Source organism: Neoarius graeffei, chromosome 12 (assembly GCF_027579695.1).
Source record: "Neoarius graeffei isolate fNeoGra1 chromosome 12, fNeoGra1.pri, whole genome shotgun sequence".
Taxonomy (NCBI): domain Eukaryota; kingdom Metazoa; phylum Chordata; class Actinopteri; order Siluriformes; family Ariidae; genus Neoarius; species Neoarius graeffei.
In genome coordinates this window covers 73,045,655-73,069,851 of record NC_083580.1, presented here as the reverse complement: position 1 = coordinate 73,069,851, position 24,197 = coordinate 73,045,655, and the positions used below count along the sequence as shown (strand labels likewise).

The following is a 24,197-nucleotide window of genomic DNA, read 5'->3' as shown; positions in this document are numbered from 1 at the left end:
GTTTTCAAAGGGCTATAACTTTTAAAATGGTTCATGATAGCTAGATGTTTACCATTATCAACATACAGTTGATAATGGTAAACGTGCTGCTGGGCGAGGTTTGTTTTGCCTGGCAACACTTGTTTGTTTTTTTTGGTCCTCCCATCTTTCCATATCGCAGCTTTGAGGAAGTTCTAAAGTTACACCCTGCTTGCAGGTGTCTGCCATTTCCAGTTAATGTAACACTGGGCTGGGAAAATCACTCAACAGAAATTAAGATGCGGGATTAGCTGCACATGAAAGCCAGAGAAACTTTTTGTTTTAATCGTTTTGAAAGAGACTTTCCAGAAATCATAGCATGACTTGAAGGATATGGGACATGGATTTTTTTCTGGGCATAATTATGTATAAAGGACATAAGAAATGCCATCTAAATCACTGCAGGGCGTCAAAAATGTGAAAATCATCACATTATTCAACTTTTTTATACATCAGCGTAAAACAATGATTCGTTAATTAGCTAAGCGGTCACGTGATCCGTGACGTCACAAAAACTTTCCAAGGAGCCAGCGCTTGGGAATCTAATGTAAACAGGTTACCGAAATGGACACCATCGACAGTGACATTCCCGATGTTTCACAGAGATGTGAAGTTAGACCTTATCAATTCGAACCGATAGCTGGAAATTCACATGAACATGGATCTTGTCTTTACTCTGACGGGTCAGATGATTCTGAGAGTGAGAGTTCATTCAATCCCCATGAAACTGAAAGCGGTCGGCTCGATAACACTTCCTGGTAAGTTAAAAACAATTCTGCTCAAAGGCTAATGATCTGTTGAAAGAAGTATTATTTTTGTATCATACATTGGAAGTTCATCATAGATCTAGCTAAAGTCCGTTGCAAGCTAGTTTTTTTTTTTTTTTTTGCTGATATTTTTCGAGATTGATTGAGATACAATGCTTCCAGAGTCCGAGATGGAAACATTCAAAATGGCGAAACGAGTCAGAATTATGATAATCAATAATTGATACACCCAAAATTATAATACTAATCCTTACCGCATGAGGCCCATGGTAAAACCACACTTCCAGGAGGGCAGCGCTCGAAACTAACGGTGTCCCGATGTCCCGGGGACCATAAAAAATGTCATCGGGACACAAAATTATCATATCTGGGACAATCCCGGGACAATGGAAAAAAATAGATCTAGAAAAAAAGTTCTACATTAATATTATTTACAAAGCCGTAACACATACGTAGACATTCACCTAATTTGTCAATTTTAATTTTAAAACGTTAACAGCGAAAAATACATAGTAGCTACACTTTCGATGCACCTGCATCCGTAGGCTACAGAGCAGCGCATTCTGTTCTAGAATCTTCGGCCGGAGTCCGCGTTATATGGACTTGGAATGGAATTGCTACCGCACACGCTGCGCCGACTCTTGCCAGAACAAAAATGCTGAAGTGGTTGAAGCGGACCGACCGCGGGGAAGAAACTGAAAGCCCAGACATAACGTCTCCGGGACCTTCAGGATCCAAAGTGTCATCGCCTGGTCTGCAGGCAACGCGAGCAACTGAATGAACTTAATGAACACTGTTAGACACGTTATAAAATACAACAGGAATGATGTGGATGATATTGACGGAAGATACCGTTCAACAGAATAAGTGAGTTTTCTTGGTGTCTTTCTAGTTCAGAAAGTTTAGTCAGTCAGCAGCACAACTAGGCTCGGACCTGGCAGGTCCGTGTATCATCGTTTTCCAGATTGAATGGAATACTTGAATGATCGGATGATACACGGACCCTGGCACTATGCTGATGTTGCTAACGTTTGCACCCGGCAGCGAAAGTTCATAAAATGGATAACGGAAAGTTCATAAAAATGGATAACGGTAATGGATAACGGAAAGTTCATAAAAATGGATAACGGTAATGGTGAAAATTATAAGTTGGCCTTATAAGTGCCAACAGATATTCAAGGTATAAGTAGATGAAATGAACATAAAAGGGGTCTTATTTTCAACTAAAGTGTACTGCAGATGTAGGGAGTTGAAACATTTTCTGAATGAGCTAGTTGGCCCCTTTAAATAAACGGGTATCTATTCATACAGTGAGATCGCCAAAGTTTAATAAACTGAAAATGCAATAACTGTAATTTTGAAGTAGATGATGTATTGGACATGTGTCGCTTGTGTCTTGTGACTTATTGTAAAAATGATATAAAGGGTTCAAAATTGCATAGTTACAAATATAATAGTAACTTCATATGATAATATTAACCACTGGTTATTTCAGAGAGGAAAAAAATGGGGACACTATTGCTTCCATTCGGGACAATACAACACAGAATTCGGGACCACTGGGGGACACAAAGAAAAAAAGTTAATTTCGAGCCCTGCAGGAGGGGCTGCCGTCTGCCTCCCAAGCCGGCCGAGAGCGCTCCTCGTTGGGCACGGCCAGGCGGGCGAATGCCCTGGTCCGTCCGCCCTGTCTAAAATATAATGGTACAACTCCGAGTGAAGGTATCAATGCGCTGTCGAAGCGCGCAGAAGGTGTTAGTACGCCTGTCATTATAGTGCGGACTTTCCATAGCATAGAAAATCGCCACGTTTCAATTTGTGTAACTGAACTTTGTTTCATGTCACTGGTCATATAAACCTATGTAAACGTGGAAGAGTTTGGTCGCATCTAACTACAGCCCCAAAAAATACCATTGGCCATGCTGAGCCTAGCTACATTGCTAACAGGAGTGACAGCGCGTCTGACTGACTGGGAGGTCGCAATACACCATGATGTTCAATGTACGTTAAACACTCTAAAAACGAAACAATTTTCTTGTCATCCAAGACACAAAAACTATTTTGTCGCATTCGTCATCATCACGATTCGCACTTCTCCATATTCATCTACCCGCTTGTGCTGTACCCGAAAGTTTTTGTGACGTATGATCACGTGACAGCGGCTCTTCCGGTTGTAAAATATGCATATCGGAAGTCGAGCAGAAATGCCATATAATCATCACGGATATAACGATTTTGCTGAATTTAATAGATAATTTTGTATTTGTTGATGCAATTATTTCATATTTTTAATGGAAAGAAACTGATATAGCGTGCATTTATGTTTCATGTCCCATGTCCTTTAATGTTGGGTTTGGACTCCAGGAGTTTTAAACAATTCAGAGAGTAATTAACTCCATAAAATGTTTTAAAAATATAGACAAAGTGCACCCGTCGCTGAACTCATGATAACTTGGCAAGCAAGACTTGGATACATTCGATTAGAAAGTTTGTTGCGCAAATTCTCAAAATGTCAACGATTTCACGTTCTTTGGAATATTTCCGTTTACGACATGGCAGAAGATTTTATCCAGTGCAGCTTGTGTATGAGGCAGAGTACAGTTCAGGCATTGTGTTCAGCAAGCTGAGCTGTTGACGGTGAAAAGTCCAGCGATGACTCTCTGGAAGTGAAACCACAATCTGTTCTTTGAGTCGCTTGTACACAACGTTACTGCTGAGCCGTCACTGAATACCTGCAGTAGGTCAATGCTCTCGGCATATACACCGGTTTAATCCTCTTTACTGCGAATAATGTGAATATTCTTCCTGCTGAGTTAAAACCATCCCTTGTTGTACACTTTACAAAACAGTTTTGGAGAGACTATTTGTTTTATTTAATAGTTCTCAATTCTCAGGGCTATGATGCATATTATGCAAATCTTAGTATTTCTCCAATTAAATGCTTTCCAGAAGCTCCATTTCCTCAATAGGAGCAGTTTGCTAGAGTTAGCAGGAGCTGAATAAAGATCTCATTAGCTATGTTTCCATTTACCTGCTTAATGCAGAAAACGCTCTGTCACGCAAAAAAAAAAAAAAATTAACACACACACACGAAGTGGTTTTTAACTCCTTTGGCTGTAGGCCAGGCTGGATGAGCTTATGCAATCATGCGTCGTCGTCCATCCACAATTTACAACTGCTGCTACTCTTACAGGAGTGATCAGATTTCGGTCAAACTCGTATATAATGTTCCCCAGGTTGGCGTGTATAAAAGTTATCAAAATGATGGCGCCATCTGTCATGTTTACGATTTTATGGGCGTCTGAAATTTTTGGGTGACTCGTCACATTAAACGCTACTCTTTGTAAACTGCTGGGACATTTTCACTGAGGCCCACTTTACACGGGGACGGTCTGAAACAAAAACGCAAAAGTCCATTTTCGTTCTCACTTTTTTCCGCGTCTACATGACCATTTTCAAGGAGGAAATCTGCGTCTATACGGTGACGCATAAATGTGTGGAATTCAATTGGATGTGCATGCCAGGCGGCTAGGTGGTGCTGTGAAAGACCTCCGCTATGTCTGCACGCATGCGCAACATCTTCCGTCTTGTCTGATCTGCACATCTGCGCCGCGAAAACTTTGACTACTCTGGCTATGGTAAGTAAAAAAGTAAGAGCATACTATACCCGCGTCTGTTCATTAACGGTATATGTGCAGATTCGGTATAGATGTTCGAAGGACTCCTGGACGTTTATTAAAGCTGCCAGAGCAGCTTGAAGGTCCGTTGGATCGATGTAATCAGACATGCTCTTACTTTTTTACTTACTTTCTTACTTCCCGGGCTGGCATATACAGTATATGACGTAAACGCGTACCCGACGTGAGCAGATCCGAGCAGAGTTTCGCGTATTGGGTAGTTTAGACGGATATGCAACGGGGGCCGTTTTTAACTTATCCACTCTGGAAGGCGTTTTCAATTTTTTCCGTTTTTCAGCCTCGGAAACGCCGTCCCCGTGTAGACGAAAGGCACTTCCGATAAAATATTTAGTCGTTTTTACCCGACAGCGTCCTCGTGTAAACGGGCCCTGAATCTTACCCAGAAGACTCTAAAAACATATATATATTCCAACAAGAATTGTTCACCAGGTGGCGCCACCTAGCATGAATGCAGCTACATAGGGGTCATATTCAATTTCATGAAAATCGTTGCTCCTCCTACAGGACTGATCAGATTTTGATCAAACTCGCATACAATGTTCCCCACGTTGCGATGTATAAAAGTTGTCAAGATGGTAGCGCCACCTGTCATATTTACGATTTTATGGGTGTTTGAAAATTTTTTTGAGTGGCTCGTCACATTAAACGCGACTCTTCGTACACTGTGAGGACGTTTTCACTGAATCTCACCCAGAAGACTCTAAAGACATGTATTCCAACAAGAATTGTTCACCAGGTGGCGCCACCTAGCATGGATACGGCTACACGAGGGTCATGTTCAATTTCATGAAAATTGCCGCGCCTCTTACAGAACTGATCGGTTTTCAGACTCGCACACAACAGTAGCCGGTATGAGCTCCAGCCTCATTGAGGCTTTTTTTTTTCCTCTTCATTTCTCAGACAATTCGATAAAACAGCATTTTGCAAAATTGAAATGGAAACATGCTTTTCATATTTAAGTCACGTGACATGACGAAGCACAAAAGGAAATGCTCCCTTTCTGAAAAAAGAGCATTCTATAAGAGGAGAAAACCCAGCTTTAATCACATCAGCTCACTCGGTGGAGAAATGAATTATTCACAATTGTTTTATCAAAAAACATTTATTTATTTTTAAATATTGCTTCTATTTTGCGGAAAACCGTAACGAAAACCTGGCTACTGTCTCAACTCTTCATTGTTGTCCATATTCAGAGAATTCACTAAGTGAGCTAGCGAAGTGTGTTTTAATTTGGTCGGGGTGTTTATTTTAACATGCCCCCAAACCTGGAAAAGCCATGGCTCCTTGAAAAAATACAAGATTCTGACATGGTGGCGTTCAAGTGCACTCAGGTCATAGTTATGATATTTCTGACAGGATATGAAGGCAGCTTCAAAACCATTTCGACACACCATCATGGTGACTTTCTTCCTGTTTGGAAATGAATCGCAACTTTTCAGGTCGTTTCATTGGGAGTTAAAGTGCTGATGACACGTTTTTTGACATCTTTGGCGATGTTTTATAACATAAAAAGTAATTCCCGATGATCCATATATTAATTCACGAAGGCGCCTATTTTACAAGTTATGATAAACGCGGCTATTTGGGCAAATTTGACGGGGCTGCAGCACCCAGGAGACGAAAGAGGAGGAGGAGGGGCTATATGACGTCAGCGAAAGAACCTTCCTCCTAACTTACCAGTTTGTTGTTGATGCGGCAGGTGTTCAGTTTATCATTATTATTATTATTATACATTATTATTATATATATATAGTTATTATGCCTTCGCGTTGTGTTGCCGACTTTTGCTCCAAAACCCACAAGGATGGGGTAAGTTTATTCAAGTTTCCCAGAGATCCCGAGCTGCATGCGAAGTGGGTGAAGCAAGTCAGGCGCACTCGTGACAAGTGGGAGCCCTCACCAACATCCGTCCTGTGCTCTGAACACTTTGATTTGGATTGTTTTGACACCCTTCCCAGCTTAAAAGAATCTCTTGGGTGTTCAGTTCAGCACAAACGTGTGTTGCTACCATCAGCAGTGCCTACAGTATTCCAGAGGGGGTCTACTAGTAGCTATGCCGGATCCAGCAGTCGCCTGGGACAAGGCGACTCCTCCAAAGACAGTCCTCCTGTCAGAACGTGTTGAGAAACGACATAAGATAAAGGTACGTAGAGCTATAGAGTGCTCCGACGTGATGCTAAAAATAGTAACCATGCGGTCTGCGCGGCCATCTTGGAAGTGACTCGCTCCAGAGCGCTCATAGAGTACACATCATAGAGTACACATTCATGATAATCATAAATGTAATCATAAAGTCGGCGTGATATCAGTCATGTATTTGCTCGTGAAAGCTTGCGGCTTTCATGTAACTGCCGCCTAGCAACGAGAGGCAAAGGGTAAAGAGGGTAGGCTATCATAGATACTATTCGGAAGAGATCAACACATGATTGCTTAAAAATTAGGTATTTTAACAATTTGCATCTGTTTTGTGATTATCGTGACACTTGTGTGTTATATAGAACTGTACGTCTTATCAGCACATCGAGGATCTTCCACCGGAGGCTTTAGCAAGTACTCGTAGCAACACTACACTTTACCCTTTGCCAGGCGTTCTTAGGGAACGGTAGCAAGTACCCCGATGACCGACTTCAAGAATATGTAGAAAAAATGTAGAAATTATACTTTCCAAAAGTCATTTGAGCTTAGTGTATTGCATTTCCATTTATATTGTAGGTTCTTCCTGTTTTTGCGGAGTATGACGCAGCTGCTGAATCAGAAGCTGCAGAGTTTGTATGTACTAGTTGTGAACATTCACATTATTCTCAGTCTCACTTATTTAAAATCATGCCATCATGATCATTGCTTAAAGTACCAGTATTTGGTTGTTGAAGAGCTAGCACTAGAGAGTTCACCGGCGTTTTCATGCGCCATTTCCATTGAGTAGAACAGCCAGTGAACCGCAGCGTGTTCTTCCGCTGACGTCACAACATGGCCGCGAGCCACGGACCCAGTTTTCTTGCGCTGTGCAATTAAAAGTTGGATATTCGCGTAACAACAGCTTCTTTTCACGTAATTATAACAGAAATCTAACATGTTTGCCATGTTGTATAGTTTATTTAAGAAATTGCATAGAGTCATGTTCGTGTCATCAGCCCTTTAAAGAAATATTTTCTGTACGTCTCAGTCAATTGATGTGTTAAAAAAAAAAACATACCTGCAAACTTGTCGCTTTTTGGCGACAGTCACCTTTTTCATTGTCAATTGGGTCATTCACGTGAATCGTGTAGAACCGGAGAGGTTTTTTTGGGGGGGCGGCATCTGGGCCGATCGTAATCTCAACTGAGCTCGCGCCTGTCAAGAGAGGGGGGGTGGGCTTGCTGCCATGTTATAGGCCATTATTGGACAATTCTTATAATTGACATTTTTTCTGGACCAATCGGAATCTCAGCCTTTGCCTCAGGATCTTGAAACACACTGCCATCTATGTTCGCGCTTGTTAAGAGACCCCTGAACCTAATGTGGAAACTCTGATGGTAATTGAAGGTAAGTCAGCCTTTTTGGAGCTAAAACAACAGACATTTGTTTGCTAAAGCATGTTTCACAATTGGATCACGATCGGAAACGACCAAACATTCGTGCGACCGATACATTTTCATATTGATCGTTAACTGTTGCCGAAATAATCGCATATGAAAAAGTAGTCGTGCAAAACCTGCACGTCTAAAGCGACCGTTGTGCAATGCAAAAGTAGGGCTGGGGCTAACCGATTATTTTTAAAACGATTAATCGGACGATTATTTTATCGATCAATCGACTAATCTAACGACTAATTGGACGATTAGTCTAACGATTATTTTTCTGTTGTTCGATTAATAAAAGCCATTTCGTATCTCAAATAAATACCAAAAAAATCTTAATAATATAGTTTATTAAGCAGCACTGTTGTTTTGCACAGTAAAATAAATAATATAGAATAAAATAGAATTGGAATAAACAAAATAAAAAGGCCAGCCTGTTTCTCTTAAAGTTCAACAAAAATCTCTCTTGTACAAAATTTAGGCCTGTAGCGACGCGTCGATGACGTCGACGAGTCGACATCAAACTTGGATGTAATGTTAATTTTAATGTTTTCAATGCTCATAAAACTGATTCATTCATGACCACTGCGCACGGCCCTTGCCTGGACATTGTTTGGCTCCGTTTGACACTGGGCCTGGCGAACTAACATTAACATAGTGAATCATGACAATAAGCTGGCTAACGTTAATGTTACCTTTCACCTGTAAATGACCACAACATGAGCTCTCTGTCTAAACGTAGTTTGTTTGTGCCGGTAGCGGCCAGGCAGAGCTGTGTTCTGCAGCCGTAAGCTAGCTGCCATTCCAGCCAACAATAAATGCCAATACAATCGCATGGATAGTTAGCTGGCACTACAGAAATGCTCACAGCTCAAGCTGCACAACACACTACACAAAAGTGAAATCAACTTAACGCTAACCAAAGTTAGTAGGCTACTTACTTATTGTTGTCCCCTCCACGAGAGACAAGGGGGTGTCTCCGCTTTAGATGTTCCAACATCGCCGCTGTGCTGGTGTGATATGCCAGTTCGATTTGGCAAAGACTACAGATGACGATGCCTTTGCGTTTGGTACTGAGTTTAAAGTATTCCCATACCTTCGATGACCTCGGCCGAGCAGTTTTCTTAGGGCTTTTTTCAGGGCTTTTTTGCTTTGAGGAGGTCGCCATTTCCTTCTCCATTTTGCCGAGTGCCAACTTTGTTTTGTTTTTCTGACTCACGTGTGCGTGGCGATACGTCGACGACTAAATATGACGTCGACGATATTTTGATGTCGACTCGTCGACGTCATCGACGCGTCGCTACAGGCCTATGCAAAAGCATGAAATCTTGCGATATATCTTGCGACTGTTGTACAATGAAAGCAGGTGTTGTAAGATAGTGCGATAGGGTGGCGCGAATCATCTGGTAATTGGACGATTGAACGTGCGGCGCTCGTGCAATTAACGAATCCATGGTACGAGTGCACGTACGAGTCAGGTTAGAGTCGACGACGGATAAGTAATGCCAGCACGCCCAAACGTCTTCGCTGGAGTTCTTGGAGTTGTACTCGGACATTCAGCAATCCCAATAGACGGCGAGGAGGTATTGGTGCAGCAGCATCCATGGTCAGTGGTGGTCTGAAGCAGCTGACTATACAGAGTTTATATACTAGTGACAAAGCGTGGCAAATTGAAGCTGATAAATCGCGCACTGATAGTAAAACATTGCAAGATTACATAAAATGTTGCGCAACAGTCTCATTGTTGCAAAACAGACGCACAGGGAGCTGTGATTCATCCTATGATCTTTAAAACTCGTGCATCGGTATTCATTCATTTTCATTATTCATGCAAAACATACTGAAAAATAGTGTTTTTCAGTTTCCCTCCATGGTGTTTGTGTGCGTAAGAGTGTTTGTGAAGCCCTTGTCCAGGCTAGAGAAGGAAAAAATAAATGTTTTTCAGTATAATATAATTTGTGTTTTGGTTCTTTTATTGTTTTCTTATTTCTTAACACTTACTTGAGTTCAGTGTCGGCGTCGGCGTCACCATTATCCCCCCCCCCCTCCCGGACACTGTCACCTTTTTTGCAGGTATGAAAAAAACTGTCGTCCTATCTGTGCTCTTCCAAGTCTGATTAAAAAGGTCCAGGTTAATTAGATTAGCTAGACTCAATAAAATAATGATCTAGCATGGTCAGCCACTTCTTTTAAATATATTGATGGATCACAACACAGTGTGATGTTTATTTTTCTTGGGCTGTTTACTTAAAGCAAGGTTCAGCTCTGTAATGCCGCTCAACACCGACTGCCCTCTGTCCCCCAAAGCCTCTGGATGTTTGCTCATGGTTCAGATGTTTTAACCCTCAGTCTCTTCTTTCACTCTGTCTCACAGGGGGCTTTGCGTTGCAGTCCTATAAGGGTGCTCAGAAACCCACTCCCATGGAGGTGATGAAGGTTCAGGCCACTCGGCTGGCTGAGGACCCCTCCACCTTCAAAGCTCCACCCAAAATGGAGATTCCCAGCATGGACGGCGGGAAGCAGGCGACGTGGCCGCACAAGCTCAAGCCACGCGACATGAACGTTCTGACACCGTCGGGTTTCTGAGAACCCGTCCCAGACGCACCTCACGATTCAGCAGCGAAGTGAATGCTCGCAACATGTAGCTGGACTACCCTGCTTATTCCCCCTCCCCCGTGCATAAAAGCATCCTTTTTTTTTTTTTTTATTTCCCCTCAGTTTGTCTCCTTGTGCTTTAGCCCTTTTATTTGAGTACCACTAGTCTATCCTTTTCAACGGTGTGTTTCTTGTATTCAAAAAAAAGTTTAATTACCCCTCATAATTTACCATGATGTACCATCTCTTTAATCCATCCTGTACTTGTTGTGGGTGTAATCGTTGCTTGTGCATGTTCCATAGTTCACCGGTGAGTTGTTGGTTGGTAAACGTAGACGCCTAGTTTTCTACCTTCTAACTTGCTGTAACATCACGATGGCTCTGTGCTTCGAAAATAAATGTATCCCCAAGAAATACAAAATGTCCGTAGAATAGTTTTGCCATCACAGTGTCACATATTCACAAGAAAGCACCAATGTTCTTTGGACAAGTATTCATTGTTGGTGTTAAATCTAGAGCTGCTATGTCAACATTTTGAGAAATGTTGTTGTAATTTTGTTTCGGATTTCTGTTACTGTTCAATCTGTAAATAAATCCTGACGCAACATAATTTGTGCCGCTGTTGGCAGCCATGTTGAAGACTGGTTATTGAATATTACGATAAATATGCAGGCGATTTATACAAAATCGTGCACTGATTGGCCGCCGTTTTGCCGAGTCACATAATCTGAATTTCTCGACCAATCACTTTGTCAGCGCAAGTGAGGAAGAATTACAAATTATGCAAGAAAATGCTGTTCCTAAAAGCACTAAATATGTTACGACGTTTGGTCTAAAACTATTCGAAGGTAAGATGGAATTGTGATTTATTTTGTCGATTTTTCAAAATTATTTTGTGACGGTGTAGATAAATGAGAAGTCTGCGCTGCACCGTTATTACATTTGCATACCGCTTTTGAAGTTGGATATAATCACCTGTGTATTTATACTAAAACAAATATCCACCTCAGGCTCGGTGAATAATAACCTCGACTTCGTCTCGTTTAATATTCACTTCAACTTGGGTGAATAATTGTTAATTAGTGATAGAAACTTGGACATGCAGTACTATCCACATTCACTGGATGTGAGCAGTCGTGCTCTCTGATTGGCTACTCTACTACTAGGATATCAGCTCGTATACTGTGAGTAGAGAAAAACAAAATGGTGGAGCGTGTTGCTGAACCAACCGAGGACAAAATTAAAATTTATTTTGTTTGTTTTTGTTTAATTTTTCAAGAATTATTACCACCTCGCCTGGGAGTCCACCAGGGGGCGAGGTATTGTTTTCGGTTGGGTTTGTTTTTTTTGTTAATATTACAGGAAAACAGCTGGATCAATCTTCATGAAACTTTCAGGATAGATGGGCATTGGTCTCAAATAGAACCTCCAACATTTTGAGGGTCATCTGGTCAAGGTCACCCAAAAGGTCAAAATCGTTTTTGTTGTGGCTACTGCCTCATATAGAGGCGCTAGCCACTACGTCATCGTGCTGTAAGAATGTAACAGTCGAGCACTGCGCATACACGTACACGTGTTCCGATTAAAATGGCCAGTGAGTGTATACAGTTTGGTTCACTATTCGAAATAAATGGACTAATGAAATCGCTTTCAGACATGTTTATGCTTATTATAGAGGGAAAGTGCGTTCCACTGAGCTCTAGCGCCGGGCCATTTCCGGGAAATAAGAGTTTGGGTCATGGCGACAGCGTGTGTATGTCAGCCTCGGTTCGGAGGTTTCAGTTTCAAAAACTGTAAGAGGTAAGAGTAGAATAATATAAAGTACAGACGTTTGGTATATTTTCTTTCCGTGATTTTTAAATTGTTCATTTTCAGATTACGCTTCATTTTTGTGGCTACTGCCTCATAGACTAAATATATATATGCTATATTTACTGTATGGACATGGGATCAGAAAACTATTTTACTTATAAACAATAGCCGCATGGACCCATAGGGGACCTTTTTTTTTTTTTGCAATATCTTCCTTCGTATTCATCGTAAGTGCTACTGGGTGAGGTTTGTTTTGCCTGGCAACACTTGGTTTTGTATTTTTTGGGGTTTTGTTTTCGAAGAGAGTTTTTATTTAATTCTCCGTTGGTTCAGCAATATGCTCCACCATTTTCTTTTCGTTTTTTGCTGGTTGGCAAACCATCTTAAAAGGTGCATTACTGCCACCGTCTGGGCTGGAGTGTGGAACAGGAGGGGGAAAAAACATCTATATTCTTTTATTTACCTATTTCTATTTCTTTTAAATATTTGATCTAAAAAAAAAGTGCTATATCTGACTCGATGCGTTCCGCCATTTTGTTTTTCTCTATTCACGGGATATGAGCTGATATCCTAGTAGTAATCAGAGCACCTATTTTTTTCACGATATCTTCCTTCATATTCATCCCCGTCATGTGTTACCGGGTGAGGTTTGTTTTGCCTGACAACGCTGCTTGTTGTTATTATAGCGTTTTTCACAAATTGCTCCAGTTATTTTCCCGGTTTGTTTGCATTCTAAGCAGAAATAATGATGGACATTTTGTATAAAGTTTTTATTTATCAAATTTGCAAAAAATGAAAATGTTCAGTTTCGCAAAATCCAGAGACTGTGGATAGAATAAAAGTTATTCCACTCAATCGTCGTACATGGATTATAGCCAACTCGGTGCTATGCGCCTCGTCGGCTATCAGCTCATGTACGACTCGATTTCATGGAACAATTGTGCAGGTGGAAACAAGGAAGAAAAGCTGGTCTGGTCTTGTCTGGCCTGGTGGTGGTAGTAATAGTAGTGATACACAAAAGCTACCACAAAGAGGAGGTATTGTCTCAAAGAGATGTAATGTTACACCCATTACTGAGTCCATACATGAGATCATCATCCAAGAAACTAGAGCAGAGGTTCTCAAATGTTTTGATATCATTTAACTCAAAATTCAGGTTTTTAAACACGTACATTTATAGTCTGGATATATATTTAAGCTTTCTATTACTGATCCTTCCTCCAACATGTTGGATTCAGGCTGTTTGTTTGTTTATTTATTTATTGGCAGCTTGTTTAAAGCCATTAACTTCAAACTTTGACTTCGATAATGGGGTATTGTGATTTTCACCTCTGAAGAAAATACTTCACGGTCCCCTAGGAGTCCCTGGACCCCACTTTGAAGATATACACATCCCGTTTTAATCGAGTGTCCTGGAGAGGAATGCTTGCTAAACTGCACGTTGAGACTATAAGCATGATTTCTCACACAAGCCCTGCTGTGTTGCTTCTGCTCATGTGTGGTGTCGTTGGCAGCCCAGCCCGTGTTTGAGGCTGCCATGGTAAACATGTTTTCCTGGAAGATCCCCCCTCCTTTCGCAACCCCTTGGGCTCCCTCTCCCTCCGTGACGCTAGAATTGCGCCCTGTGACACACTGTAGGTCATTTCCTGCATCTGGCAGCCTCCCAGCGGCACGTCTGGAGTTAATAGAGAGCCTGGTGGTCCACCCACAAGTAGGGCTTAGCAGGGGTTCTGTTGTGTGCAAGTCATTGTGATAGAGACCATGAGATCACAGTCTGAGCACCACACTGGTGGACATGTGTCTGGGCTTCGAAATGGGAATGACACTTTTTTTTCTTATAAAAAAAACTTAAACACTGGAAACTTACAGGTTCTCAGCTTCCTGAAGTAAAACTATTTGGAACCCTCTCTGAGTGTTCTCAGGGTTTCCCCACAGGAACGAGCCAAAAATCCTTTTAGAGTATTACTAGTAATTTGTTTTGTAAAGCCTTCAGTGTTTTTCAAGGGTTCTTGGAATGTTTGGGGGTCTACCTTTAAAGCTACACGGCCTTTCGATTTCATAAAATCGGTGAAATTTAGTTCCTTCCGAAATTCGATCATTGTGATGTATGTTTATTTCTGTAATATCTCACAAAATATCAGGCCATTCTGTGGCTGGGAAGTTATTTAATTTGAGGATATTAAAGCAAATAATGTGCATGAAATCGCTCGCTTCGCACCATCAAGCAGACAGAGGAAGTCCGTGTGTGTGTGCATGCGCAGGTTTACCTTTGCCCGTGCACTGACAGTTCCATCATTCTGTCGCTAAACGAACAGCTGATCACACCGAGGTGCTCGCTGACCGCCGGTATTTATTAGTTTGATATTTCCTGCGTTTCCTTTCCTTCGCATATAACATAACATCTTTTCTTCTCACTTTCTTTCCGTTACTGTCGTCGGTCTTTCACGTTTCATTCACACACTCACGTCCTCCGTTTTTCTCTCCTGTTTCAAATTTGTATCCCACAATGCCTTGCGTGAATGGGGAAAGCCCACCATGTCATGTATGACATAGTATCATGAATGGTGGAGCAGGAAAAAATAGCAGAGAATTTAGGGCCATGTGGCTTTAAACTCATTAATTGTTCTTTTTTTTTGAGAAAAACTGATAAAATTGGAAGTCTGTGATTCGAATTCAGTAGTTTTCGGTCCACTAAACAAAAATAATTGGGTGTCAGGAAAATTCTTTTTATGACCTGCACTTGAAAAATCTGAAAGGTGGTCTAGCTTTAAAAAAAACACACATATATTCGCCCGTAGTCAGCTGGGATAGGCTCCAGCTTGCATGCGACCCTGTAGGACAGGATAAAGCGGCTAGAGATAATGAGATGAGATTTCTCTGTCGTAGGATTCGACATAGCTTTAGGGTTCCAAGTGAAAAAAAAACACATTTCCAGAGCTTCCTTCTACTTTTCAGTGTTTTGTTACCTGTAGGATTATCAGAAAAATATTTTCTACATTGATTTTCTTGCTATAGCGACTATTTAACAGTTATTCTACGAAATCGAGTCGTATATGAGCTGATGAGGCGCGTAGCACCGAGTCGGCTATAATCCATGTACGACGAAATTGAGTGGACTAACTGTTTTATTCTATCCACATTCACTAGATTTTGAGAAACGGCGCATTTTTATTTTTTGCAAATTCAATAAACAAAAACTTTATGCAAAACGTCCGACAAAATCATTTCCGCTTAGAATGTAAACAAACCGGCGAAATGACAGGAGCAATTTATGAAAAATGCGATGATAATTCTTGAAAAATAAAAAAAAGATATGTTCTTACCATCAAATACTTTTATTCTATATTTTGTTACTTCTTTTTTTGTATTTTTTGGGGTTTTGTTTTCGAGTAGAGTTTTTATTTCGTCCTCGGTTGGTTCAGCAACACGCGCCGCCATTTTGTTTTTCTTTAGTCATGGTGTATGAGCTGATATCCTAGTAGTAGAGTAGCCAATCAGAGCGTGTGATTGCTCATATCCAGTGAATGTGGATAGAATAAGTAACGTTGTATCCTTCCTTCCCTGATCAGGTGTAAAGGAAGTGGTGAATTCTCCAGAATTTAGGTTTTTGGGGAAAACATTTAGGTTTAGATGATACTTTCTTGAAATCACACTGGAAAGGAAAAAAAATATCTCATCTCATTATCTGTAGCCGCTTTATCCTGTTCTACAGGGTCGCAGGCAAGCTGGAGCCTATCCCAGCTGACTACGGGCGAAAGGCGGGGTACACCCTGGACAAGTCGCCAGGTCATCACAGGGCTGACACATAGACACAGACAACCATTCACACTCACATTCACACCTACGGTCAATTTAGAGTCACCAGTTAACCTAACCTGCATGTCTTTGGACTGTGGGGGAAACCAGAGCACCCGGAGGAAACCCAAGCGGACACGGGGAGAACATGCAAACTCCACACAGAAAGGCCCTCGCCAGCCATGGGGCTCGAACCCGGACCTTCTTGCTGTGAGGCGACAGCGCTAACCACGACACCACCGTGCCGCCCCGGAAAAAAAATATACCAATATTAACTGGTTAAGTGTTTTTAATTTTTTTTTTATTCTAGAACAATTTAAAGTGATTTTGTTTGCGATGTCAATTAAATGTAGCTCATTTTCAGTTGTCATTTCCGTTCAGTCGAGCATTTCAAATCCCTTTTGTTGTCGTTCATTGTAGCGACACCAAAGTGCTTAAAGAATCAAGGACCGATTGGTTCTGAAGGAAACCAAACATGATGGTTCTGTGGTCTTTTCTGGAACCTTTATATGCTGTTTTTAAGATGTGTAAAGGTTTTGTACCAAAGCGTACAAATAAATTTCTCTTCTAGGAAGGTACGAACTGTTCATTTATCCAAAGAGCCATTGAGGAACATTTGTAGGATTCTTGTAAACTTAAGATAAAAGGACAAAAGACTGTTTCAGAGGATTTCAGAGTGTATCCTGTGCATGTTAATCTAGAGAACACAAAATTAAGCATTAGATGAACATCAGTACTTTCCATTCATGCTGACGCTTTCCAAAAATAATCCCACACAATGTCTGGGGTTCCAGAGACGCACTCACTTCTTCAGCCAGACGTTGTGTCGACAGGGAGTTTGTATGGGAAACGTGCTGTTGCCTTTATTCACACTACATTTTAGCAGACAACTCAAAAAGCCCAACAATGGCTGACCTCACTGGAGCATATAGTACTGTGAAAAAGTATTGGGCCCCCTATTTTTCTTTTTTTTTCCATACAAACTTTGTTATAGAGTTCTATTTTATGACTTATACATTTTCGAGTCAAAATATTACAAAAACATTTTCAAGTTCCAAACATTCAGGGTTTTTTTCCAGCACAAAATTAAACATTAGAGAAAAAAAAAAGTTTGTATCTCATCTCATTATCTCTAGCCGCTTTATCCTGTTCTACAGGGTCACAGGCAAGCTGGAGCCTATCCCAGCTGACTACGGGCGAAAGGCGGGGTACACCCTGGACAAGTCATCAGGTCATCACAGGGCTGACACATAGACACAGACAACCATTCACACCTACGGTCAATTTAGAGTCACCAGTTAACCTAACCTGCATGTCTTTGGACTGTGGGGGAAACCGGAGCACCCGGAGGAAACCCACGCGGACACGGGGAGAACATGCAAACTCCGCACAGAAAGGCCCTCGCCGGCCACGGGGCTCGAACCCGGACCTTCTTGCTGTGAGGCGACAGCGCTAACCACTACACCACCATGCCGCCCCGAAGTGTGTATCTGAGCAGCATATTACATTATATAAGAGACCACTTTTCAGATTAAAAAATAAAACATAATGAAGCATCTTGAAGAACTGTGGCTGGTTCTGCAAGATGCTCAATAAAACCTACAGCTCATTTCCTTATCAAACTGCACTCATTGGACCTGAGACTACTATTCAGGTCGTCTCACACCAAATATTGACTTTATTTCATTTATTATGGCTTACTGATTCCTGTTTATCATGGTTTTTTTAATGTTGAAACATTTCATTTCATTATATTTTCAGCCATTTTTAATCGATGACATTTTTTTTTTACATACATGTCCCTAAGACTTTTGCACACAGTACTGTCCATGGTCCATAAATCATTGCCCAACTTTTGCCACATATTTATTTCCTCGTTCCAGGTTAGTTGAAGAAACGTTATTAAGCTATTCTCATTTGCACAAGAAAGACATTAAAAACATTGTTTACTTCCTTAAACCTTTTTTTAATTTATTTCCTCATAGGCTTAAGATGGTTTGTTAGATTACACCCTGTGTACCTGCTGGTTATCTGGAAAATCAAAATTTTTGCATAAATGAAAATAAATAATCTTGACAGAAGCAAAAAAAAAAAAAAAAAGGGCTTGGCGAGGAATTTCAGTAATGAGCACCTGATGCGTGAGGTGATTAGAAGTGACTTGTACAAGCTTGACAATATCTTAATTTGCATTAACAAGCTGCAAGATTGTGAATTCCTTCAAGCCGTTGAAGGAAAATTCCATTGTCAGAAGAACAAAGCCGAGCTCCTTGGCGAATTGCATCTGAGCTGGTCTATAATTACAGCACATAAAATCCAATAGCACTACAAATGACCTTTGCACTTTAGGCCTTCCAGAAGCTTGCAGGGAATTTTCAGGACGAAGAAGCTGAAGAGTTTCTCACATAAAATTATATGCTTTTGACGAACAGTTCCTGGTAATACAACAGGATAATTATTGTGAAATGCAGATCTTTTAATGGTCACTCATGATTCATTGGATTTTAATGAAATATTTTCCGGAGAACATCTTTGAGCCTTGTTTTCAGAATGCTGCTTCACAGGATGAAAAGCAACTTTCAGATCAGAATTCCCATTCTGTACAGTAGATTGAGTTTCAGAACACTTATATTTATTTCGAGTGGCACAAATAGCATTAATGCCTCACAGTTATTGCCTCACAGCTTCAGTCCTGGACTCGAGTTACTCTCATTGCAGAGTCTCACTTCACTTCTTCCAGTATTTGTTTGGATTTCCCCCATATTCTCCAGTTTCCTGCTACTGTCCACAAGCATGTGATGCTAAATTGTCACTTGGCATGAAAAGTGCACTGTGATGGACTGGTGCCACAGTCGGGGTGAATTTTCCAACCTTGTTCCCAGTGCCTCTGGGAGAGGCTTCAAATCTACCACAATCTTGATCAAAGGAAAAAAAGGCAAAATCCTTCCCATGCCAGGACCTGGTCTTCTCAGGCAGTCTCCTGTCCCAGTACTAACCAGGCCCTTAAGGTGCATTGGGCGGCGCTGACCTCCACTTCGATAGCCCTCGGCCTCTCGCCTATACAGCTAGGGTTACAGTGGGGGTTGGTCCTCTGGTAACCGCAGGAGTTTGACTCCCTACTCGCATCTATATTGCAGCGTGCCTTGCCAGACGGCAATAGGTACCATTTTTATGATGGTCTTTGGTATGACCCGACCGCGACTAGAACTCATGACCTCCCTAGTAATGCTAACCACTAGGCCAGCTAATCAGGATACAGTTTTGTAGACATCTGACCATCGTACAACCACCACTTGTGGTTCTTCCCCAAACTGTTGCTACAAACTAATTGTCCAGGATGTCTTTCTCTGCTGTAGATTAAAGATTTCACTTCACTGGATCTAAGAGGAAGGTCCAAATACAGTACTAGTCAAAATTTTGGACACCTACTCAATCCTAGGTTTTGCTCGAATGTAAATGTGACATATGTAGAGAGAGGATATTACACGGTTGCACAAAGATAAGAAGTTTATCTTCGAGTGGTGAATGGATATACCGGTATCACGAGTGAGCAAAGTGAACATCTTTGCATCACCGTGTAATGTTCTTTATATTATATGGACACATCCACACACGGGCGGCACGGTGGTGTAGTGGTTAGCGCTGTCGCCTCACAGCAAGAAGGTCCTGGGTTCGAGCCCCGGGGCCGGCGAGGGCCTTTCTGTGTGGAGTTTGCATGTTCTCCCCGTGTCCGTGTGGGTTTCCTCCGGGTGCTCCGGTTTCCCCCAAAGACATGCAGGTTAGGTTAACTGGTGACTCTAAATTGACCGTAAGTGTGAATGTGAGTGTGAATGGTTGTCTGTGTCTATGTGTCAGCCCTGTGATGACCTGGCGACTTGTCCAGGGTGTACCCCGCCTTTCGCCCGTAGTCAGCTGGGATAGGCTCCAGCTTGCCTGCGACCCTGTAGAAGGATAAAGCGGCTAGAGATGATGAGATGAGATGAGACATCCACACACACACACAAAAAAAAACAACGACGCAATTTAATCAAAAGAATTTTAATTTTGAACCTGGTTTGCCATTTTGACAACGCATGTCTGTCTAGTCAGTGGGAAAACACTGGGAGTGACATCATCGGAGTGAAATATCAGGAATTATTATCCATACAGGACACTTTTTCGATGGAATAAAAACATGCGTTCTATTCCCTTCTAGCAGGTTTCATTCATTTGGTTTGATAGCATGCAATATTGTTAGCATATCGCTTATCCTATGTGTATTACATCACTCTACCCAGTGGAGGATGAGTGTTGAATATGGTTTATGATATTGCATGGTTGTCAAGACAACGTGACATCACATGTCAGAGATGTAAAACTTCTGTGCTAGCGAGCGACTTTTGTAAACAAACATGGCTGCCAGGTTTGCTTTGTTAAATACGGAAGATTTTGAGAGAATTTTGAAAGAGAGAGATGCGTTGAACACCCGCAAGGAATGTGTATGTATTATAATCTGGGTGCGATTTGCTGGGGGGGATGGTGGGGATCATCCCCCCCTCTGGTTTTTATCTCTGCTGAAAAAAAATCCTCGGGGACAACCCCGTCAATAAAACAAACAAACCAAAAAAAAGTTGACATGACAGGCATGTTGTGACACAGTTTTCTATGGTCTACATTGCACTCACTTTCAAAATGACCCGAAGTGGCAGCTTTGATGTTCACGAACGTCCCCAGCAAATAGATACATTGTAGATAATAACAATATCTTTGCGTTCTGGGGCGGCACGGTGGTGTAGTGGTTAGCGCTGTCGCCTCACAGCAAGAAGGTCCGGGTTCGAGCCCCGTGGCCGGCGAGGGCCTTTCTGTGCGGAGTTTGCATGTTCTCCCCGTGTCCGCGTGGGTTTCCTCCGGGTGCTCCGGTTTCCCCCACAGTCCAAAGACATGCAGGTTAGGTTAACTGGTGACTCTAAATTGAGCGTAGGTGTGAATGTGAGTGTGAATGGTTGTCTGTGTCTATGTGTCAGCCCTGTGATGACCTGGCGACTTGTCCAGGGTGTACCCCGCCTTTCGCCCGTAGTCAGCTGGGATAGGCTCCAGCTTGCCTGCGACCCTGTAGAAGGATAAAGCGGCTAGAGATAATGAGATGAGATGAGATGAGATCTTTGCGTTCTATCAGCAGGGATGCAAACAGCGCGCCTTTTGGCGGATGCCGCCTTTTTCACGGCCGATTTTTTTTTTGGGGGGGGGGCATTGGAGTGTCTGATTATAATTTCAAAGTAAATTCTGTATTAAAATTACTAAATAAGCAAATCCATTACAGTCCATGAAACAGGAAGTATAAGGATGAGAAAAAAACAGTTTAAATCGGGAAGCTGCGCACAATGTGAACTGCGCCATCAGAGCAAACTGTTCATTTAGTATTCATGTATTTTAGTGATTTTCGAGTCACTGTCCATTTAATCCGGAGGGAGAGAAACATCACAGCAACGCGACAAGCAATGCGAACTTTGTTGTGTTAGTGTTCGTGTATTTAGTCAGAGAGATAGGAAGATGAATTTACTATCTCTGGTTTAGTGTTCGTTTTCATTTAGTGTTATTCATTTGATATCATCGGATGTTATTGAGCTGTTATTGTTACCTTAATTTTGTGACGTTTCATGATTAAAAAAAAATAACATCCCCCCTTCTGGTTTTTTGACAAATCGCACCCTGATTATAATAATAATAATAATAATATTGGCGGGGCGGCACGGTGGTGTAGTGGTTAGCGCTGTTGCCTCACAGCAAGAAGGTCCGGGTTCGAGCCCCGTGGCCGACGAGGGCCTTTCTGTGCGGAGTTTGCATGTTCTCCCCATGTCCGCGTGGGTTTCCTCCGGGTGCTCCGGTTTCCCCCACAGTCCAAAGACATGCAGGTTAGGTTAACTGGTGACTCTAAATTGACCGTAGGTGTGAATGTGAGTGTGAATGGTTGTCTGTGTCTATGTGTCAGCCCTGTGATGACCTGGCGACTTGTCCAGGGTGTACCCCGCCTTTCGCTCGTAGTCAGCTGGGATAGGCTCCAGCTTGCCTGCAACCCTGTAGAACAGGATAAAGTGGCTAGAGATAATGAGATGAGAATGAGAAATTTATCATCGATTTCCTCACGAGTGACATAGAGAGATTTGCCACGGTTTTGGTTCTCAGTGTCCCATACGTTGTTCATATTAAAAATATGGATGGTGTATTTCCCAGTAAAACACTCATCTCCATATTCTATAATGACTTCTTGATTCATTGGAACCATCGAGAGGAGTGGCTCATTATTATTCCTGACATTCTTGAAAGTCATGTTTGTCTTGATAGCATCAATCTAGAGCCCTTCAACTCTTCCGGTGCCCATACATCAACCCTACAAGAAGATCAGAGCATGTTTTAGATTCAAAGGGGTTAAAAAATAGGTTCTTTAGCAGTACGGTTCTTTGGACAGTTTGTGGACACTTAGTACACAATAATGTCATATAAAATCTTCTTGACTAGTAAACACAATGATTTTTTAAGGATGTGACTGTAAGAGATCATACAGTTTGGGTTTTCTCTGCTGTGAATCTATATGCAAAAATATATTATCGTATTATTGATGGGGTGGCATGGTGGTGTAGTGGTTAGCGCTGTCGCCTCACAGCAAGAAGGTCCGGGTTCGAGCCCCGTGGCCGGCGAGGGCCTTTCTGTGTGGAGTTTGCATGTTCTCCCCGTGTCCGCGTGGGTTTCCTCCGGGTGCTCCGGTTTCCCCCACAGTCCAAAGACATGCAGGTTAGGTTAACTGGTGACTCTAAATTGAGCGTAGGTGTGAATGTGAGTGTGAATGGTTGTCTGTGTCTATGTGTCAGCCCTGTGATGACCTGGCGACTTGTCCAGGGTGTACCCCGCCTTTCGCCCGTAGTCAGCTGGGATAGGCTGCAGCTTGCCTGCGACCCTGTAGAACAGGATAAAGCGGCTACAGATAATGAGATGAGATAAGGCGTATTATTGATTAAAAAAAAGAAAAAATATTAGTTTGGTATAATGAATAAGCAGAGAGCTTCATTCATTCATGCTTTCATGTTGTTATATCGTAAACATTAAATCTCATCTCATTATCTCTAGCCGCTTTATCCTTCTACAGGGTTGCAGGCAAGCTGGAGCCTATCCCAGCTGACTACGGGCGAAAGGCGGGGTACACCCTGGACAAGTCGCCAGGTCATCACAGGGCTGACACATAGACACAGACAACCATTCACACTCACATTCACACCTACGGTCAATTTAGAGTCACCAGTTAACCTAACCTGCATGTCTTTGGACTGTGGGGGAAACCGGAGCACCCGGAGGAAACCCACGCGGACACGGGGAGAACATGCAAACTCCACACAGAAAGGCCCTCGCCGGCCCCGGGGCTCGAACCCAGGACCTTCTTGCTGTGAGGCGACAGCGCTAACCACTACACCACTGTGCCGCCCATAAACATTAAATGTTGCTGTAATTCACCACAGTACCTGAGTGAACTTCTGGTCCTCTATGACCCGCCACGCCTACTTAGATCAAAAGGTGCAGGCTATCTGCTGGTACCTCGTATAGTGAAGGCTACATCAGGGGGCGGAGCCTTTTCTTACAAAGCCCCACAGTTATGGAACAGCCTTCCAAGTAACATTCGGGAATCAGACACAGTCTCAGCATTTAAGTCTAGGCTGAAAACATATCTGTTTAGTCAAGCCTTTTGTTAATGGTGTTAATGAGGTAAAGGTGTAGATCTGGAGGATCCTCAGACAGAGTGTTTTGGTAAACTGGGATGTATGGATGCTGTCAGTCCCCACTCGCTTGCTCACTCGAGTTTGTTGACGGTGTAGTGGCTGCTGCTTTATGTCCCGGGGCTCCCTCATGCCTGTGTTACCTTCTGGCTCTCCCCTTTTAGTTATAGTTAGTTGCCGGAGTCCCTGCTTGTACTCAGCACAATATGTATACTG

General features: G+C 42.2%; 1 protein-coding gene across 5 annotated transcripts in view; it reads left to right on the top strand.

The window, feature by feature from the left end:
• The window catches only part of kiaa1191 (KIAA1191 ortholog), a 37,294-nt gene extending 26,049 nt beyond the window's left edge, over nucleotides 1-11,245 (top strand). For all 5 annotated transcript variants that reach the window (XM_060936377.1, XM_060936378.1, XM_060936374.1 and 2 more), the window contains one exon: nucleotides 10,415-11,245. In XM_060936377.1, the coding sequence (XP_060792360.1) occupies nucleotides 10,415-10,626 (212 nt within the window). In that variant the 3' untranslated portion in view covers nucleotides 10,627-11,245. The remainder of the gene's footprint in view (nucleotides 1-10,414) is intronic.
• The last annotated feature ends 12,952 nt before the right edge of the window (nucleotides 11,246-24,197 follow it).